Raw genomic sequence first — 20,099 nt, 5'->3', positions numbered from 1 at the left:
AGGGGTCAGTTTGGTCTGCCTCAACTTCCATGGTCCGCTTTGAGGTTGTACTGTGCTTTTCTGACCACTGTTTTTTAAAATCTCTAACCAGTTTGAGTTTATTCTATGAGTTGTTGTAAATAGCTCTAATAGTATACATCATAAGACTGGGGAGTAATTGTTTACATACTATAAAGTATCGGAAACCACTGCATGTAGTATGGATGAAGATATCAATTTTTTACAGTGCAATCTTCATAGTCTTATCTTTATTTTATGGTCGATTATTGTGAGGTCTTAGGTCTTTCTCTCTATGGTTATCTAGCAAAACACATTGTGACTTCTCTGAATGACAATGTGGACACTTTCATGAGTCCTAAAATCTGATAACATCCCTAACACTGAGCCAGCACATCCCTCAACTGAGAGAGTTTCCTTCATATCTGCAGAGCGCAGACACATTAATAATTGATTGATAGACAGTCAGCACTACAGTGTAATTCTGAAATCCAATGGCTTGTCCTTATACAGGAGCCATTTGCAGGCCCAGATAGGTCCTGGAGGTGTCAGGTAAGTCGTCGTTCAACACAATGCTGAAATGTAATACCTACCTAGTCAAAAAAGCCATAGATAATAGCAGAGAGAGAGAACATGCTTTTCAGACAACATTTGGGGACAATTAAAAATTGCTAACTGTAGGAGTAGAGGGTATGAGTCATGACCTATGGATGCTATATGCATACAAAACACTACCAAGCTACATATGATGGGATTTGTAGTTAATTTACACAATTAACGTAGTTAACACATGTACCACTGGAAATAATTACTCCGCTATTCCATCAATAAACATACTCAACACTCAATAAGTCACTGAAAGCATTATTTTTCCTGGACTAATTTTATTACAAAGTTCTTGAGGACTTATTACAAGGGAATTTTCTCAACATGCCAAAAACAGAACGAAATGGAACACATTGGAATTGAACAAATAGGTAGGATCCGACAATCCACTGTTCACGATCAACATAAAGTCTGATAAAGTCCTCGGGAGCAGGGAGCCAGTGAAGGACTACGGTGCAGGCATAGAACGGCCACATTCACACCGACTCAGCAAAGATCAATCCAACCAAGGCAAAATGTGCACATCTCAAGAAACACATTACAATTTTTATATGCCATCGGCTTTTGTAATACGTTTTAAAAAGCTTCACTTGCATGTACATAAAACTGTACAAAAACATGGCATCACAAGCATTTTGTTCTATATAAATATAACCAACAATTAGGATAACAACTTGGTACTCTCTTGCAACGACACACTTTCAAGGCAGCTTGTCTTTATTTTACTGTGTAGAACTGTCTCTGATGGTGATGAAATGTGCAGTGAATGTCAGCTCCTTGGGGAGAGGGTTCTTGAACCAAAACCAGCACTAAGATCTCATCAAAAACACTACTAATTATCTTTGGAATTCATGCTAAACTCATAGCCTGCTTGACAGCACACATGGGGATGTGTAGATCTATGTACAGTACACTTTCAAGAGAGATTTGTCATAGATCACTTTGATTTTCTATTTAAGGAGGCTTAAGGCTCTATTCAATCCGTAGTGCTGAAGACCCACTTTATAGCACGACTGACAATAGGCAATGTTCCAGAGACTGCATTCACGGTAAACGCTGCACATGTCGGCATTACCTTTACATTTTAACGGGGATCTTCAGCGATACTTCGGCGATATGGATTGAATCCAGCCCTTAGTCTTAGAGAAAACTCCTTTGCCTATTCTCCAGTATCTCATCATGTCCATCAGTCCACAGCCACAATCACCTTACAAGACCACTACAGAGAGGCAGAGGATACTCAGGTGAACTTGACATTACATAAAAAATACAAACTACACATGATTGGACATACTGTGGAGTGTGTCAAGGGTTTTCATGCTATTAATGCTTTGATCCAGGACTTGACAACCATCCTGCTTTCTAGAGAGCAGTCAACACAAATAATAAATTAAGTATGAGTTCAAAGGACAGGTAAAACCATGTGATTCAGGATATTCAAACATACTAATTGATATAGGCTGGAGAGAAAAAGGTATAACACAGTTATTCTGGCTGAAAAAAAGAATGTGTATGCAAACACGGGTGTTGGTAAGCACTCAACCCCAGTGGTTTGATTTGAATAAGGGCTTCAGTCAAAATCAGTTGTTCAGACATGCCAGAGAGAAGCCACACCAAGTTATTCAGCCAGACCAAGTGATTAGTAAAGAGATAAGCCTGTTGATTTATGCCAGAATCAGGCTGGAGTCAGATGAATCAGCGAATCTGAAAGGAGTCAGACAGAGCATAGGAGACAAAGCCAGTGTTGAGGCTGTATGACGTTGGCTTTATCACTCATCGCAATCTTTCACACATATTAATAATTCCAGGTCAGTGAACTCACCCGCTGCTCTAGCTCAGTGAAGCTGCTTTGAGAGGGGGTTGGGTGGTGGGGGGGGGGCGACGAGGACCAAAAGGCTTCGTCATCGTGTATTATGACTCTTGCTGGATTTTATTTCAGTGGCTAAATGGCTTTGAAAACAGCATAATGTGCCTGTTCCCCCCTCAAGGCTAGGATAATCACCTGCCTTATTTATTCATGGCCATGTCCAGTAATTTCCACATGTTTTGAGTTGAATTATTCTACATGTGTTGCCAACGGCGGTGGGATGAGGTAAGTCCAGATAAAAATATCGCTTTTTAAATTATTGTAGTTTTGCAGATGGATTTGGATTATGTGGCTATTGTGTTGTCTTCAGGCTGTATGCTCACATATGCCCTGGCTAAGGACTCATTACACAAAGTAATTATGGGAGCCCAGCATCCATTCCCTTCCAGGCCCTTGCTCAGACCAGACCCACTGTCTCTCTCTCCATAGAAATACACTGTGGTCAAAACAGGGGCTAAGATACAAATCGAATCGAATCAGTGTACAAATCAAAAGCTATGAGTAATGCTACTGTGCTGCGAGGCGGGCCAGTGGCGTTATCATCATCCAATTACATACTACTGTTCCTGTGTCCTCCAGATGTCTGCTTTTAAATGACTTTGAAAATAAGTATTTGTCAAAGACAGCTGCTGTAGCCAACAGGAATGTCCTCTATCTAATTGTCAATTGAAAAATGAGGAACAACGTAACATAACCTGGACTCTATGAATGTCAACTGGACTGAAAATATATGACTCCTGCAACCAATATTTAACTTTATTTGAAATGGCAACATGTCATCATTGTTTATAACATGCACCAATGGATGCAACAGGTAAATTATGTTTAAACAAAATGGTGACCTGAGTGACCACTTTTCTTCTTCACCAAAACAAAAGGTCTCCTGAGTGGCGCAGCGGTCTAAGGCACTGCATGCCAGTGCAAGAGGCATCACAACAGTCCCTGGTTCAAATCCAGTATCATATCTGGCCATGATTGGGAGTCCCATAGGGCGGTGCACAATTGGCCCAGCGTAGGCCATCATTGTAAATAATAATTTGTTCTTAATTAACTGACTTGCCTAGTTAAATAAAGGTAAAATAAAAATTAGTCCCTGATGATTACTGTAGCCTTCCTTTAAAGACGTGAGACCAACACAAGGAAACCTATCAGGATGTAGATGTAAAAAGCATAGTTTCTAAGAGACAGAGGAATTCAGTCACAGCACTCTAAGTCACCTTAGTGGCTCTCAGGACTGAAAAGTGCTGCGCTGAAACTCGTGTGAATAACTCCTTAGGCGGAGTAAAACTATTGAAATTCACGCGGATCGTGAGGAGAAAACCTAATGAGGCTAGAGACACAGGGTTGAATGTAATGGTGACCTCTATGTGGAGAGCAACTGATTAGCTCAGTGTTATTCAGGCATAGGGAGGCATTGAAGAGGAGCTTTTCACACAGAACAGAGAATATATATATTCTCATCTACAGTGTAGGTGGGGAACCAGAGGCTCTACTCTGAGAGGGGCAAACACTATCAGAATGTGTGCTAGGGGTTTGGGAAAGATCAGTGTGACCAGGAATGATGGCCTCTAAGTGTACTGTTTCCAGGAAAAGAGACGGGGCACAGTGCTGAGGCTCAGTGAAACACACATTATCCCATTAAATGCTGCCACACATCTCTTATCACTGGCTTAATAGCTATCCAGGGAGCATGAGGTAACATGCTATGGTTATATCATGATTGGGGGTCACAAATGTGTGTGTGAGATTGTGAGTAGTTGATTAATTCATTCAAGTGCCTTTCCACACTCTCCGTCCAAGTTTTTGGAAAACATTTCAATCAAGTGTTAAACAGCAGCAGCAAAGAAAAGCTCAAATGCTAAAATTCTGAGGCTATTGTTATCAGCTTGAGCCATACAGAAATATATACAAGATACAGTGTACACCATTCACATGTATTTACAGCACTGTACATTAAGAAAGATAATTCCATTTGTTTGTTAATCAAAAATGTTAAGTCTACCCTTAGGGCTTCATTGCCTGTCAGATGAATGTTATCTGGTTATGGCACTGATCACACATTGGATGTTCCAGAGAACATATCACAACAGGTTAGGGCTTAGCTAAGAAAATCACTAGTGTTTTAGGGATTGATTGTATGTTGATTTAGTGTGATATTACCACAAGTGTTTAACCAATGCTTTCAAAGAAACTGCATCGATAAATAAATCCATTAACTAATTAATACATTAATAAACCAATAAATATGTAAATAAATAAAATGAAACACTTCTATTGCACATACCAATGATTCCACAAATCACATCCCATATTTCCTACAGAATGGGTATTTATTTCAATAAATGGACTTTTCAGATCCTCTAAGAGCATGTTTCTTTTTCTAAAGTGGGTGTGTCTCTGTGGCTCCTCCTCTATCTGTGCACCAATCAGATGTAGGAGGTGGGGCTTTCTCACAGGTAGATCTCTTGTTTGGGGGTGTGGCTAGGAGGGGAGGTGGGCAGGAACTCAGAGGCCACGCTCAGGGGCACCTCCTCCTTTGGGCAGTCCTGCCTAGGGGCATGGCCGCTGTTGGAATAGGCACTTCGGGAGGGCGGAATGCTGACTCGGTACTCCTCGCCACCCAGCCTGGCGCTCCCGTTGGCCAGGCGGCCCAGGCTCCCTCTCTCCTGGTAAGGCACGAAGGTGGAGAGTTTGGGGGGATTCCTGGTCTTGCGCACTGGGGAGGGCTGCCCAGGCATCCAGCAGGCGTCTGAGTGACCCAGCTCACTGCACTCCTGAGTACAGTTACCAGTCATGGCCACATCAGGAATGGAACGCATATCTACATGGAGAGGAGAGATAAACACCCATGTTCAGAGAGGTTAAAATGATTAACAGAAAAAGACAACATAGGGAGTTTAACTGCAGATATAGCCCCTCACTGTTGACTGGGAATAAACAACAAGGTTACTGTGACTTCTAATCGGGAGTAGAAAACATGAGGAGTAGAAAACAGAAAGTTATTCTCATAACCCCGTGTTTGATAATTAACTTACAGTTGTTACTATGCACAGTACAACTGTTGCTATGTAGCTGTTGCTATGCACTGTGACATGGATGCTACAGCATGTGCAGTCCGGTGGTTGATATTAGAGGAGCCGAGATGTAGTTAATGTGTTCTATGAAGTCCTTCACTGCATTGGGCAATCATTGCTATAAGTATTGAGCAATGATTACGACTGTGTGTCTAGTGTTGATTGATACAGAATCTTCATTTGATTACTATTTTGTTGCTGAGAATTTTCCTGCACCGCATAAAACACACAATAGCCTACTTTTGGCCAGCTAATAGCCTAACCACCGATCAAGCAACATTATGGACTAAACGTTAAAATCCTGTTGCTGCAGGATTATTTTGCCGTTACAAAACAGGTCAAATTAAGATCCTATTTTTGTATGTCTGTGTGTGCTTGTTTGCATGTTCTGTGCTGCCCCGTGGCTGTATTGTGTTGTATGTAGGTTGCCATCTAGTATGTACTGGGTAAAAATGGTGCCCCCAATGTGTTTCCAAGGATAAAATAGAAGTTTAACACACAATCACGCGTAATGATCAGACAACGCACAATGCTACATGTGGCTCCAGAGAGATCCCTGCGGGGCCCCAGGGTAAATCCATTGTGGTATGGCAGTTATTGACTGGCAGGTCTGAAATTAGTCCATGTCCCTGATTCTGATCCATTTTTCATTCTACCATTCCTAATTATTAAATAGGTCCACGACCTACTGACCTCCTTCCAAACAGCGTTGATTCAAATCAATAGCTGGATATAGCTGTACTGTATACCTACACCATTTTTGGGCAGAAAATACAAGGTATGGTGACCAGGTACTGGGTCAAAGGGAACAACCCCTCAGTCAATTTGTACCGTAACTTGAAAGTACCTAGCTATGAACCCCCAAAACACAAATAACATAATTTTGTCAGTTCAGATTTATGTTCAATTCACATAGAAACAAGCAGAGCTAGCATAGCAACACTTAGCAACACAGATGTGTTTCCCTTGAATCTGCAGATGGAAGTCTGCATGCCTGCAGAAAAGCCCCAGGGGGACCAGTTCCCAAACAGTCTCTCTGTGTCTATACCCACAGCCAGCCCTGATGCAGGCATTAGGCAGGACTTCTGGGCTGTTCCACCTGTACAACACAGGGAACAGGAGCCTCCCAGTTCCCTTTAACACAAAGCCACTGTATTAACCCTTTTACCTACCGTGCACATCAACTCAGCCCAGCTCACAATGCTGAAATAAACAGACCCCAAACACACAGTGGACATGGAAGACACATCAAAGGAGTTGCACAGTAGATTAAAGGAGCAGCCAAAGACAGGCAAGTGAAAAAGGGGATTTTTGGAAGCCTGTTTTCTCCTGGAGTGGAGCCTGAAGTAAATCAAGGTCTATGTCTGGAACAAACCCTTTAGAGTTTACAGTCTGGATAGTGCAGCTCCAATAGGCCGGGAGCAGGAGGAGAGCGGGCAGCCCAGAGAGAGCGGATGGGCGAGCCACAGCACTGTAGGGCACTGGGTTTAACAGGGAGGTGATTGGATTTAGAGAGCAGGTGATTTGGTTTTGAAGAGAGGTGACTCAATGCTATTTTTCTCCCTGCACATAAAATCCTGGACTCTCCGGATGTGGAGACAGTACAGTATCAGCCAATGCAGCTCTCACTCTCGCTCATTCACTTAGTCTCTTTAATTTTACATTTCATATATTCCTTTTATTACATCAGACACACTTAGCCTTGAACAACAGGAAACCCTGCTGAGCCACATTCACTATCACATCCACCTCTCGTTCTTTGATTCCCAGTGAACTTCATCATTGATTCCAAATGCACTTCTTTCACACTGGTGTAACATGCACTCTACCATGCAGGGCCATGAAGGAGAGAAGAGGGAGGGGGCTGCGTGCAGAGCTTAACCCCCTCAGCTGATAGACACATGGGAGGGGTGGGTTTGCATGCATGCTGCATCAGGGTGCCAGTGGGAGGTGTTGGGTGTCTGAGGCAGGCTTTCTCTCGTCGACTGATCCCCTGTCCACTGGCATGGGGGGAAGCTGCTCTTCCAGAGATTTCACACTGCTCCTCACTGTCTGATTGCAAATGCTCCCTCTCCCCACCGGCTGCTTTCCAGTGTGTGCCACAACACTTGTGATTGATAGGGAATAGTCATTAGATACCCACAATTCATAGAGAGATGGAAGAAAACAAAATAAAGACATTATGGCTTGGGATTGACCGTGTGGTCTTCCAATTGCATATGTACAGTACCAGTCAAAAGTTTGTAAAAACTTACTCATTCAAGGGTTTTTATTTATTTATTATTTTCTATGATTGTAGAATAATAGTGAAGACATTCAAACTATGAAATAACACCTGTGGAATCATGTAACCAAAAAAGTGTTTAACAAATCTAAATATATTTTATATTTGAGATAATTCAAAGTAGCCACCCTTTGCCTTAATGACAGCTTTGCACACTCTTGGCATTCTCTCAACCAGCTTCACCTATAATTATTTTGTAACAATCTTGAAGGAGGTCCCACATATGCTGAGCACTTGTTGGCTGCTTTTCCTTCACTCTGCACTCCAACCATCTCAATTGGTTTGAGGTTGGGGGATTGTGGAGGCCAGGTCATCTGATACAGCTCTCCATCACTCTCCTTCTCGGTAAAATAGCCATTACACAGCCTGGAGGTGTGTTGGGTCATTGTCCTGTAGAAAAAACAAATGATAGTGGGACTAAGCGCAAACCAGACGGGATGGTGTATCGCTGCAGAATGCTGTGGCAGCCATACTGGTTAAGTGTGCCTTGAATTGAAAATAAATCACAGACAGTGTCACCAGCAAAGCACCCCCACACCACCTCCTCCGTGCTTCCCAGTGGGAACCACACATGCAGAGAACATCCGTTCACCTGCCTTGCGTCTGACAAAGACACGGCAGTTGGAACTAAAAATCTCAAATTTGAACTCATCAGACCAAACAACAGATTTCCATCGGTCCAATGTCCATTGCTTGGCCAAAGCAAGTCTCTTCCTCTTATTGGTGTCCTTAAGTAGTAGTTTCTTTGAAGCAATTCAACCATGAAGGCCTGATTCACTCAGTCTCTTCTGAACAGCTGATGTTGAGATGTGTCTGTTACTTGAACTCTGTGAAGCATTTATTTGGGCTGTAATCTAAGGTTCAGTTAGTTGCCGAATTCTGAGAATGGTAACTCTAATGACCTCTGCAGCAGAGGTAACTCTGGGTCTTCCTTTCCTGTGGCGGTCCTCATGAGAATCAGTTTCATCATAGCACTTGATGGTTTTTGCCACTGCAAATTAAGAAACTTTCAAAGTTCTTCAAATGTTCCGCATTGACTGACCTTAATGTCACAATGGACTGTAATTTGTCTTAGCTTATTTGACCTGTTCTTGCCATAATATGGACTTGGTCTTTTACCAAACAGGGCTGTCTTCTGTATACCGCCAGTGGCAGCCAGTGTCGTTGATGATGAGGCAGGACAATTTTTTTGTTCATGACTATGGCCTTATTTCTATTACAGCATGTTGGATGACTGTCATTCATATTCCATTCACCCAGTTCAATGTAACATTGATAGGTTTAGGCTACTACATGAAACTCACATTTTCCCTATACCCATCATGAGGTTGCTACAACCTAGCCTATGAATGAAAGTTTACAATGTAGGTGCACACAGGTCGAGATACATTTTTAGATGACAGACAGTGGCACATTCAATAGCGCCTTGCACACTCTTGCCTGCATCTAGTGTGTAATCATTAGCCCAACAGTTGCAAACAAGAGTTTCTATTGGACAAATTAATGCATTTTTATCCTCGTTTTGTTTGATTCAGTTTAAGAAATGTTTTTCAACCGAATCGGCAGAATGAATACACCCCTGATTACACATAAACACAGTTCACTTTAATACGTAGCAGCCACGTTGTATTCATTCTAGCCTCTATGCTCTCCTCCTATCACCTTTTCCCTTTGTGGACTTCAATGAACAACACATCAGCTGTATATGACAAGGCAATTTTTTCTCCCCAAACCATATCATAACTGCTACACACAGCCTACATCGTTGTCCCCGTATTAGCTAAAGTAATGTCCTAGTCAACATAGCTAATTGAACTAATGTCAACCAGCTTCAATCATGCAGTAAATAATCAGTAAGCAGTTAAACAGGCGGGCCTCTGGAATTGGTCATTAGTCTAGGGATGGGGGTTGAACCAAGAGCTTCCTGGGTTTTGTATTGTCCTGCACCATGGTGCTACCCTGCAGAGTGCTGTTGAGGCTACTGTAGTCATTTTTGCAAAACAGTGTCTTAATCAATTATTGGTGACGTGAATACATTTACAATAGTTTAATCAAAAACTGATAACTTTTTCAATGTTTTACCATTTTTAGTTTTGGGAAATTCACTGAGGAGGATGGTCCTCCCCTTCCTCCTCTGAGGAGGACCCTCTGTATACCACCCCTACCTTGTCACAACACAACTGATTAACACAACGCATTAAGAAAGAAAGAAATTCCACAAATTAACTTTTAACAAGGCACACCTGTTAATTGAATTGCATTCCAGGTGACTACCTCATGAAGCTGGTTGAGAGAATGCAAAGCTGTCATCAAGGCAAAGGCTGGCTACTTTGAAGAATCTCAAATATAACATATATTTTGATTTGTTTAACGCATTTTTGGTTACTACATGATTCCACATGTGTTATTTCATAGTTTTGATGTCTTCACTAATATTATACAATGTAGAAAATTGTAAAAATAAAGAAAAACCCTTGAATGAGTAGGTATACCCAAACGTTTGATGTGTACTGTATATAGAATTGTGGTTAATGCAAAATGTTTAATTTGTGAATGAAACATGTATTCAAGGCAACCCACAGACAGTGGAAACAAGATCCCATTTATGCAGATATTGTTACTCTAGGTATTCTAAATAAAGAGATGGTGTGTGATATCAAAATAGTCTGTAAATAGATAGTGATTTGTTCATGCATAGTGGGAAAAATAACAGTCCTGTGTCTTGGTTTTTAGTTTTTCAGTGACATTGAGTGTGTTTACTAAAGCATTCACAACAGTTCCCTTTGGTAGGCAGAGATACCTGACATTTTGTCACCCTCAAAATGAGGGAGAGAGGAAAAAAGAGGGGAATACAATTTGTGGCTAAACACATATGTACAGGTAACTGCCAAAATAAAGGAATCACCTAAGTAAATAAGGGATACAAAGTATATTGAAAGCAGATGCTTCCACATAGGTGTGGCTCCTGAGTTAATTCATTAATCAATTAATTAATTAATATCCCACCATGCTTAGATTCATGTATAAACATTTCCAGCTAACCATTATTTTGGCTACCATGGCTAGAGTAAGAGATCTCAATGACTTTGAAAGAGGGGTCTCAAAGGAGCATAAAGGGGGCTTGTTATGGCCCAATGCCCTATTAAGACACCTTATGTTGGTGTTTCCATTATTTTGATAGTTATCTGTACATAACAACACACAAATAACCACAAATGCACAAGAAATATACACATTTTTCACTTATCTAATTCATACAAGAAATTCCTTGTTTTCAATAAATATAATTCTGATGTGCTTAGGTGGATTTAGGACAGCATATAAATTCTGCATACGCTCTCATTAAATATCAGTCCAAATTGCCATGGGAATTATGGGGAAGCTCTTTGAGATCCTGAGACACTGATTGAGAGGAGAGGCAAAGCAACATATCCTCCCAGTGATTACTCCTGCCCGTCCTCCAGTCTTTAGCTGCTCTGTGCATCCTTTCTTCAGGCTAAGGAAGCAAAACTCAGCATGTTAATTTTTCACACAAAAAATGAGAAGTGAGTAACTTTCAAGAGAATATCTGATTAATTGTTGAACCTGTATCTGGTCTACTTTCTCACCCATAACGATCTTCTGAGAAATGCAGCAGCAACTCTGGGATTTAGCCTCATTAGATCTCCTCTGAAGTCCAGTCATCCCTTGCCAGCCAGCCAGCCCGCCCCTCCCACCCCCCCTTGTTGTTCCCACCTGTGGACTAATCCCTTTCATTCAGCTCCCTGTGTTTCTGACCGACTTTAAGCTATGAGGAAGAGAGGTCAGCGCAGAAGTCCTTTGGAGAAAGCCTTGGAATCCTGGGACAGAAATAATCATAAAGTACAAAAACCACTGCACATCTAAGTGTGGCTCAGATGTGGCAGAACTGAGACACAATGGCTCAGGTGTTTTTGTGAGGCCAAATGTTTCGTTAAAATGACCGTTAAAACCATAACAGAGCTCCCACCTGCCCTTCACTGGTGGTTGTTCTACAAACATTGGACTATATGTTTAGATTTTTAATACATTGACTGCATGATGCAACTCTAATGATGATTTGAAAAAAAGTGTCTTGAAAGGCATGAGCTCTGGTTTGTTTCTTTGCACAGGCTGTACACACTTCATCAGTCACCCATTCACAATTTGACAAGCACATGATAATGCCTCAAATTTCACGGCGGCATCCCATTTATGTGGCCATAATTCACCCTAAAAAAATGCATGCCTTTGTGCCCTTCTCCCTAAGTGTTGCGCACTCTGAAGCAGCTCTCACTCACATGGTTCTCCATCACGTGATCGGGTATTTCTCTCAGGCTACAAGTGAAGACAGACACATCGGAGACGCAACTGCATGCGTGCTTATCCAATTCCGAGGCGCATTTTGAAGAAATTGGAAGAACTGTCCACATTTACTTTTCGTCATCCAACAAGATGAGTAGGCCTAACGAACAGCAAAAGCCTAAGCCTAAGTCAATCGTCTATTCCCCATAGTACAAAAGTTGACCTGTTCTGTGCAATAAATAAATATTCCAAACATAGTCTGGGACAGTTGTTGGATTCGATAGATCCCAGATTAATACAACCACTAGCATCAAAACCACTTTTTTACGCAATGTGGCTGACACAACAGATCAGAATGTTTAGCTTAAAATGTTGATAAAGTATAAGGCTATTTCTTCACATTATAAGCGCAGCAGTGTGCACACGACAGTATGTATATGTGTGAATGTTCCATTAGGGGAAAACACCATTATCAAAAGTCACCACAAATACAATTATGCACGCAATGCTTTTATTATAAAGGTGCATTTTTATGGTGAAAATATTCTTCCCCAAACTTGAAACTCATTCGCTGCTTATGTATGCCAGTTAGGCTCTACACCCCTTGTAAAGCGGATTAAGTTATTTGGACACTTTAGTTGTGATACAAACCTTATCAAAACATGTAGGCCTATGGGCCTATATTAAATCATATACAGTATTTGTAAAATTTGTCTTGATTTAGAATGGACCAAAAAAAATGAAACAAATTGGAGGACGCTTTTCCTGTGGTTCGTTTCCATACCAGCCTGGCAGGTGATACTGCTGTTGTAAAGATAAGCAATGTAATTAATATTAGGAAAGTTATAGTAGGCCTAGCCTACAGAAAGCTAAAGGGATCCTCCTCTTTTAAATAGAGGCCGTCACTCTGTTTTCTCTCACAATTGCATAGCCTATAGAAATATTGGGCAACGTGAGCTCATGGGCTCTCAGGAAGTGTTTGATTAGATTTTCGATAACATTTTCATTGTTGTCAAAATGATTAGAAGGATAATAGAGTGCTGAGTATCAGGCAGTTACCAAGTTTGGTAGGTTACTAATGACCATCAGCAACATCAGAACTTGGAGAAGCCTAATTACCGTGACTCAACGGTCACATGGAATATGACTGCCTTCATGAGTTGTGATTGTCGGTGTGGCAGTAATACGATCACCGCAACAGCCCTAGTTGTGGGTTTGATTCCCATGGGGGACCATTATGGAAGAAATGCATGCACAGAAAAAATAAATAAAATACAGTGTTACAAGTACACATCACACGAGGAAGATGGAAACATTTTAAGAAATTGTTCTGTGTCCTAATTGACCATATTAGACTGCAAAAAACCTGCAAGGGCACAGCTATTATTTCATTTTCTTTTACTAGGCAAGTCAGTTAAGAACAAATTCCTATTTACAATGACGGCCTACCCCGGCCAAATCTGGGCCAATTGTGCCCCACCCTATGGGACTCCCAATCGCAGCCGGATGTGATACAGCCTGGATTTGAACCAGGGACTGTAGTGACACCTCTTGCACTAAGATGCAGCACCTTAGACCGCTGCACTATCCCTTGGTGAGCAGAGGGTTAATGACCTGCTTGCAGATCCATGTTTCTTTTGAAAAAATATGGTGAAACTGAGACTCAGAAACACTCTACTAAAAGAGGATTTAATTATTTTATCCAGATTAATAAATCCAGACAGAAATGCAGAATTTGGATTAACTGTAAAAAATAAGACACCCAATATAATTCCTTCTTTGAGACGCTTGACATGGTCCCCACTGTCAAATTTTTCATGATCTGAAAAGCAAAAGTGATCCTATTTCAGCACTCATAGTCTTGGATACCTTGCAAATATGGGCCCAGAAGTATGCAGTATTTAAGAGAATGGGTGACGTGATGGTGAATAACCCAGTTACCAGTATTTCCCTGGGTTAGTTATGTCTAAGAAGCCTTAAAAGGAAGCATGGAATTCCTGATTGACAGTACTGCCATAGCTATATACCGGAAAAAAGAAGACGCAAGAGAGCTTCCCTGGTGGCACAGAGGATAAAAGACCTCACTTGGGAGCCAAACATTGCCAACTACAAATAAATTGTAAAAAATATGGTTGCGTTTGTATGATTAAATGCTGTCCAAATGTTCTATTAATTAAATAATTGGCAGTTTGTCAACATACAAAGTGTAAAACATATGGATGGTTGTGCTTGTATGATTAAATGCTGTCCTACAGTATGAATTAAATTAAAATGGCGTGTGTGTCTGTATCACCTTGTAGTGGGCCTACAATACAGTTATCAAATAGAAAATGCCATTACATCTGGAGAGAAACAAGTGGGGATGTATTCCAATCTGCTTTCTTATGCTTTAAGGAGCGACAATTTCGCATGCTGAGAATGTTGTGGTTATATTAGGTATATAACATTTAAATATAACATTTTCGAAATGGTCTTGAAATGTTCTTAGGTCCTCCAAGACAGGGTAAAATGTATATTGCGTGAACATCAATGGAACATCAAGTTAAACCTCAAACAAATATTCTATGAACATCATAAACAAACACTCAAACTGGACCGTTTTATCTCAATCTCTTCATTCAAAGACTCAATCATGGACACTCTTACTGACAGTTGTGGCTGCTTTGCGTGATGTATTGTTGTCTCTACCTTCTTGCCCTTTGTGCTGTTGTCTGTGCCCAATGATGTTTGTTTTGTGCCACTACTGTTGCCATTTTGTGTTGCTACCATGTTGTTGTCATGTTGTGTTGCTACCATGCTGTGTTGCTGCCATGCTATGTTGTTGTGTTAGGTCACTCTTTATGTAGTGTCCTATATTTTAGATTAATTTACTTTTAAACCCAGCCACCATCTCTGCAGAAGGCCTTTTGCCTTTTGGTAGGCTGTCATTGTAAATATGAATTTGTTCTTAAGTGACATGGCTAGTTAAATAAAGGTTAAATAAAAAATACAAAAATGTATTTAAAAACGGTCTCATTTGGAAATTGTGGAACATTGTGGGAATGTACTCGTGAATATCACAACAATCTTATTGCAACATTAAGGGAATGTCCTGTGCAACCTAACTTAAACTGTATGAATGTCATCACACCTGAGCATATTGTGTGTTATGGGAATCTCTCTCATTTAATGTTCCCGCAACCAAATTAAATATTCTGGGAACGTTTAAAGAACTCAAATGCTGTTATGTCAACATCAAAATAATGTTTTGTGAACACTGATACAAACATTACCTGAATGTCAGCACAGCTGGACAGTTTTAGTGTTTGGTCTCTTGTCATATCCCCACAATGTTCCTACAGCCTAATGAAACATTCTGGGAACCTTCAAAGAACAGACGAAATGTGTTCTGGTAACGTCCTTGTAACATCAGGTAAATGTTTTTTTGCACCCTAAAAGAAACATTGTATAATCAGCCTCACAACTTGAGAGTTTTTTGTGTTTTGGGAACATTTGCAGGGGTCATGAACCACGGTGAAAGAAAGTCTTAAAGGCCAGAGCGTCTCCATTCCTCTGTGACTCGCTGGAAATAAGGAAGTACATGGCAGACCCACACAGTTCCAGTCCCTCAAGTGCCATCCATCATGGCATGGCAGTGCACTAGTTAGAGAGCGATTGAGCAGCTTTCGGTCCTCGTCGCACTGTGATGGAGAGATGATCCCTGGGCCCTCTCTCTGATCCCCGTTTGAGCAGCCCAACTGGGGCAGCAAACACTCTATGATCCCAGGGATGGGTGAGACTGGGCTGGGAAAGTCAGCGCCAATAAGACTCAGAGCTCCACAGAGCTCCATCACCACCACTCTCTATTTCTGATCCTCTAATTACCCCCTCCCTGGTTCTGCACCCCTGTTGCTACGGTGGGACCCCAAGCCGAATAGGCCCTCTCCAGTGGCTGAGAGCAGAGTTAGACTAATGGAGACATTATTCTCCCCTTTTCATTATAACCACATACTCTCAGGACCCAGCTCGCACACATCTCATCACTTCCAAAATTGCAGCTTCAGCTCGCCAGTCCCTACTGATATGGTGTGAGCAGGCGCAAACCTATCCAAGCTTTCAATGGACAGAGAGAATGATTCCTCTTAAAATAATATATGCACACAGACTGTACAGTATATAGAGCTTAGAGATACTGGCATACTCGTCCACTTTACAAGCTTAGCGGTAAAGCCGGACATTTATAGTGTGTGTGTGGTATTAAGAGCAGTCATTTAATACTTGGAGACTGTAGTTAGAAAGATTATTTAGGGGAGCTAATGTGTATTCATATTCACGTGCTCTGACAAATAGCTACATCAATTTATAGTGATAATCTATGTTTTACAGCACTGGCATGGCTTTAAAGAAGCTTATTTTTTCACCCAGTGTTAAATTCAAGTGGAGAGGATTGGGATCAATAGAAACAGAAAGAATGTCAAGAAGTAGAACATGAGAATGTTAATAAGCCCTGTTTGAGTCAATCATGTCCCTCCTGACTTGTGTTCTTCTGGTAATACTGTGGATGAAAACCAAAACGTGTCTTTGATGAACACAACAGTGAAGAAATGGAAACACAGAGCAATCTTCCTGACATCCATTTCAAATGCAACATGGAATGCAGCCAAAATGAATGCAAGGTTCTGTCAAAAATATTGCTATTATAAACAGTGTTATTATAGTCTTACAGCAAACTGGACTGGCCTCACTGACTTATGAAACTTTGGGGAAATATTTTTAAGTGGAAGACAAAATAGTGTGAATTTCTGGCAATGGGTATAATTTGATAATAAAGCATCCTAATGTAGCTGTTACTGCAATCTGTGTCATGTGCTTTCATGCCAATCCACCATGAAGGACAATGAGCCATATGATTTCCTATATGATACGGTAGATCCTAATGTTCTCTCTTCTCTTTAGGGGGTATAGTTTTACAGCCATTGCAGTGAGTGGTTCGATGCATTTTCTGAGTGTGTGGGTTAGGATCATGTTGCCAGTGACCACAGACAGATAGGAGTTATCCAGACCCATAGAGGGGCCTCTAGAGACATCTATAAATATGACACATCACCACATTTTAGTCATTTAGCAGACACTTTTATCCAGAGCAAAATGGTTAAGTGCCTTGCTCAAAGGCACTCTGGCAGATTTGTCAACTAGTTGGCTCAGTGATTCAAACTAGCAACTTTTCGGATACTGGCACAGTGCTCTTAACCTCTAGGCTACCTGCTGCCCCTACGTGAGACTTTTGTATTCAGCTCTATTGTCCCATAAACTAACCAGAAAAGGACAGGGTGAATCATTGTCAGTAGTGTCAAAGCGCTTGCCAGGTTAGAGAATGTAATTCTGCTACTGTAAGGCACTTTTCTACCACCGACCTGCTGGCTCTGCAGTAAAGATACAAACAGGGGCAACAAACAGCAGCAGCTGATTGGAGCTGAACAGAATGGCTGTGCTAGAATGTGCTCTGTATTAAGACCAGATTGCCCATGACAACATGCCTCGGGGGACCCTTTGCATGGGAGCCCATTGTTCAAACATTTTCACCCAGCCCCCAAAAAAGCTCTGAATCACATGACCTGTCTCCTCTAGGGTGGTGGTAGTCCCAGGATATGCTGGCATAGGCCACAGTCCTAGGAGAGACTGGCAGAGGCCCTTGCAATCAATTCTACTAACAGGCCGGGACTCTGACAAGGCCCAGTGCCATCTGCCTGAGCAAAACCATTCCCCTGGATCGCCACGTCACTCTGGCACCCAGGCAGCAGCCCAAACTGGCACCCGCAAGACAAACAAGCCCCCTCAGACTCACACTCTGTCTCTCAGTCTGTCTCTTTCTCCATGTACCCCTCTTCTCCCTCTTTTTCTCGCCTTCTGTCCATTTCCATATCACACTCACTGTTCTACTAAACTCACACACAACACAAAGCAGTGCAGTACATACACAGGGAAACACACATACACACACAGACAGAAAAACATGAATACACCCACACCCACGCACTCAGAGACACATCATCCAGGAATGGCACCACGGTGTTACATTAAAGTGGCAGTACTGTCAAAAAATGGGATTTTCTTAAGATATTAACACACTATGATGCCGAGAAATAACACTCTGTAATTGTGAAAATGACAATGTTCTTTTAGTGCTTCTACACCTGCATTGCTTGCTGTTTGGGGTTTTAGGCTGGGTTTTTATACAGCACTTTGAGATATCAGCTGATGTACGAAGGGCTATATAAATACATTTGATTTGATTTGATTAGATTAGTGTAAGAGCCTTGGAGAAAACTAAATTGGCCAACAGCATGTCACAATCGGATCTGTTTATTCTGACAAATGACCAGTCATCTTTTATTTGCATATGGATCCTCCTACTTTGAATGGGTAAACTGTAGAGCAGGGTTCCCCAACTGGCTGAATTTGGTCTGAGGGTGGTTCTATTTGGCTCCAATCCGGCCCAAGGGTGGTTTGAGCAAAAAAATGAAGTCAATACACTTAAAAATGACTAAAGACAAATTGAAACTGTGTAGAAATGATAATGGGCCTACATTCATACAGTTTCTTGACTGTCAGGCTCAAGACGAAGACGCTGTCCAGCTCGAGACTGAGACGAAGAGGTGATGCGAGATGCTCCACTCCCGTCAAAATCTGTCCACGCGAGAATACAGCGATAAGCAAACCAAGTTGGGATTTTTTTGTTTGAAATATAACACATCTTCAGTGAGGCCTTCCGGACAGAATGTGGCCCCCGGCACAACATTTGTTTGACACCACTGGTCCAGATGATCATATCCGCCAATCAGGGCTCTATATGTAAATATATAAACATTAATATCAACATGCCCACACAATCAGACTGAGCATTTCAATAGCAAAATGAAGCTGATGAAAATAAATGATGAAAACATTATTTTCATGCAATAAACACACACAGTGTGTTATTAGATTGATTTTAAAATAACATTAAAAAGACTGCATGGGGCCATTAATGAGTTACTGTACATCTAGGCTGTTGGGCAGAAGGGAGGTTCAGTGCTTTAAAACAACCACAGGTAAAAATCTCTGACAAAAAAAAATATATATATATATATTAGGCTACACACATCATCTGATACATTTGCGGGAGAAGAATCACACAGCATCGCTAAAGATCCTCTTTATTATGCAAATTCCATTTTATCTCTCCCTCTCACTGGCCCATATGTGCAGTGAGTCCGCACAGAGGCAGACATAGCACAGTAAGGCCCCATGCTGGGCACCTAGCCACATGGAAATGCCTCCATCTGGGGCACCCAGAGTGACTGTGTGTGTGTGTGTGTGTGTGTGTGTGTGTGTGTGTGTGTGTGTGTGTGTGTGTGTGTGTGTACACCAGGGGTCCTATCAGTGCCAGTGCCCATGCCACCACAGCCAGGAGGCTGAGCAATGATCCCAGTGGGAGTCATCATCAACCCGGGGGAGAGGAGAACATGACTGGAATACTGGGAGTACTGTTGTCACTGACCCAGAGTATATGAGTATACTAAGTATACTGCTGGTCACCACTGACACAGAGTATAATGTTGCAATCGCTGACCCAGACTGTATCATATATGAGTGGGGGCAGTGGGCACACTCAGGCTGTTGGGCAGTGGGCACACTCAGTGACCCAGACAGAGAGGATGTAATTGGGACAGTGTAGTGTCAAAGACTTGAGGTCATTAGTAATGTGAGGCAATGGCTGCGCTGTGGCTCATTACTGGTCTGGGTTACTGCTTCATTGGTTTAGAGATGATGGAAATGAGCAAATAAAAGCTGTGATGATCAAGTCTTCTAATAATCATGACATAAAAAGACTGGAGGCACTTCACAAATTGTATGAAACAAAGTCACAACAACTCAATTAAGTGTTGAAGGAAGTGGAAATGGAATGCTGTCACTAGCTGGATGCCATTCCTTTACTTTCATCGCTGAT

General features: G+C 41.6%; 1 protein-coding gene across 1 annotated transcript in view; it reads right to left on the bottom strand.

The window, feature by feature from the left end:
* Window positions 1-864: 864 nt before the first annotated feature.
* The window catches only part of LOC139422915 (protocadherin-1-like), a 152,911-nt gene continuing 133,676 nt past the window's right edge, over window positions 865-20,099 (bottom strand). Inside the window, exon 5 of the mRNA XM_071174385.1 lies at window positions 865-5,291. Coding sequence (XP_071030486.1) covers window positions 4,921-5,291 — 371 coding nt within the window. The 3' untranslated portion in view covers window positions 865-4,920. The remainder of the gene's footprint in view (window positions 5,292-20,099) is intronic.

This window comes from Oncorhynchus clarkii, chromosome 12 (genome assembly GCF_045791955.1).
Source record: "Oncorhynchus clarkii lewisi isolate Uvic-CL-2024 chromosome 12, UVic_Ocla_1.0, whole genome shotgun sequence".
Lineage (NCBI taxonomy): Eukaryota > Metazoa > Chordata > Actinopteri > Salmoniformes > Salmonidae > Oncorhynchus > Oncorhynchus clarkii.
Note: the sequence above shows the minus strand (reverse complement) of the source record. Positions and strands in the feature narration are given on the sequence as shown.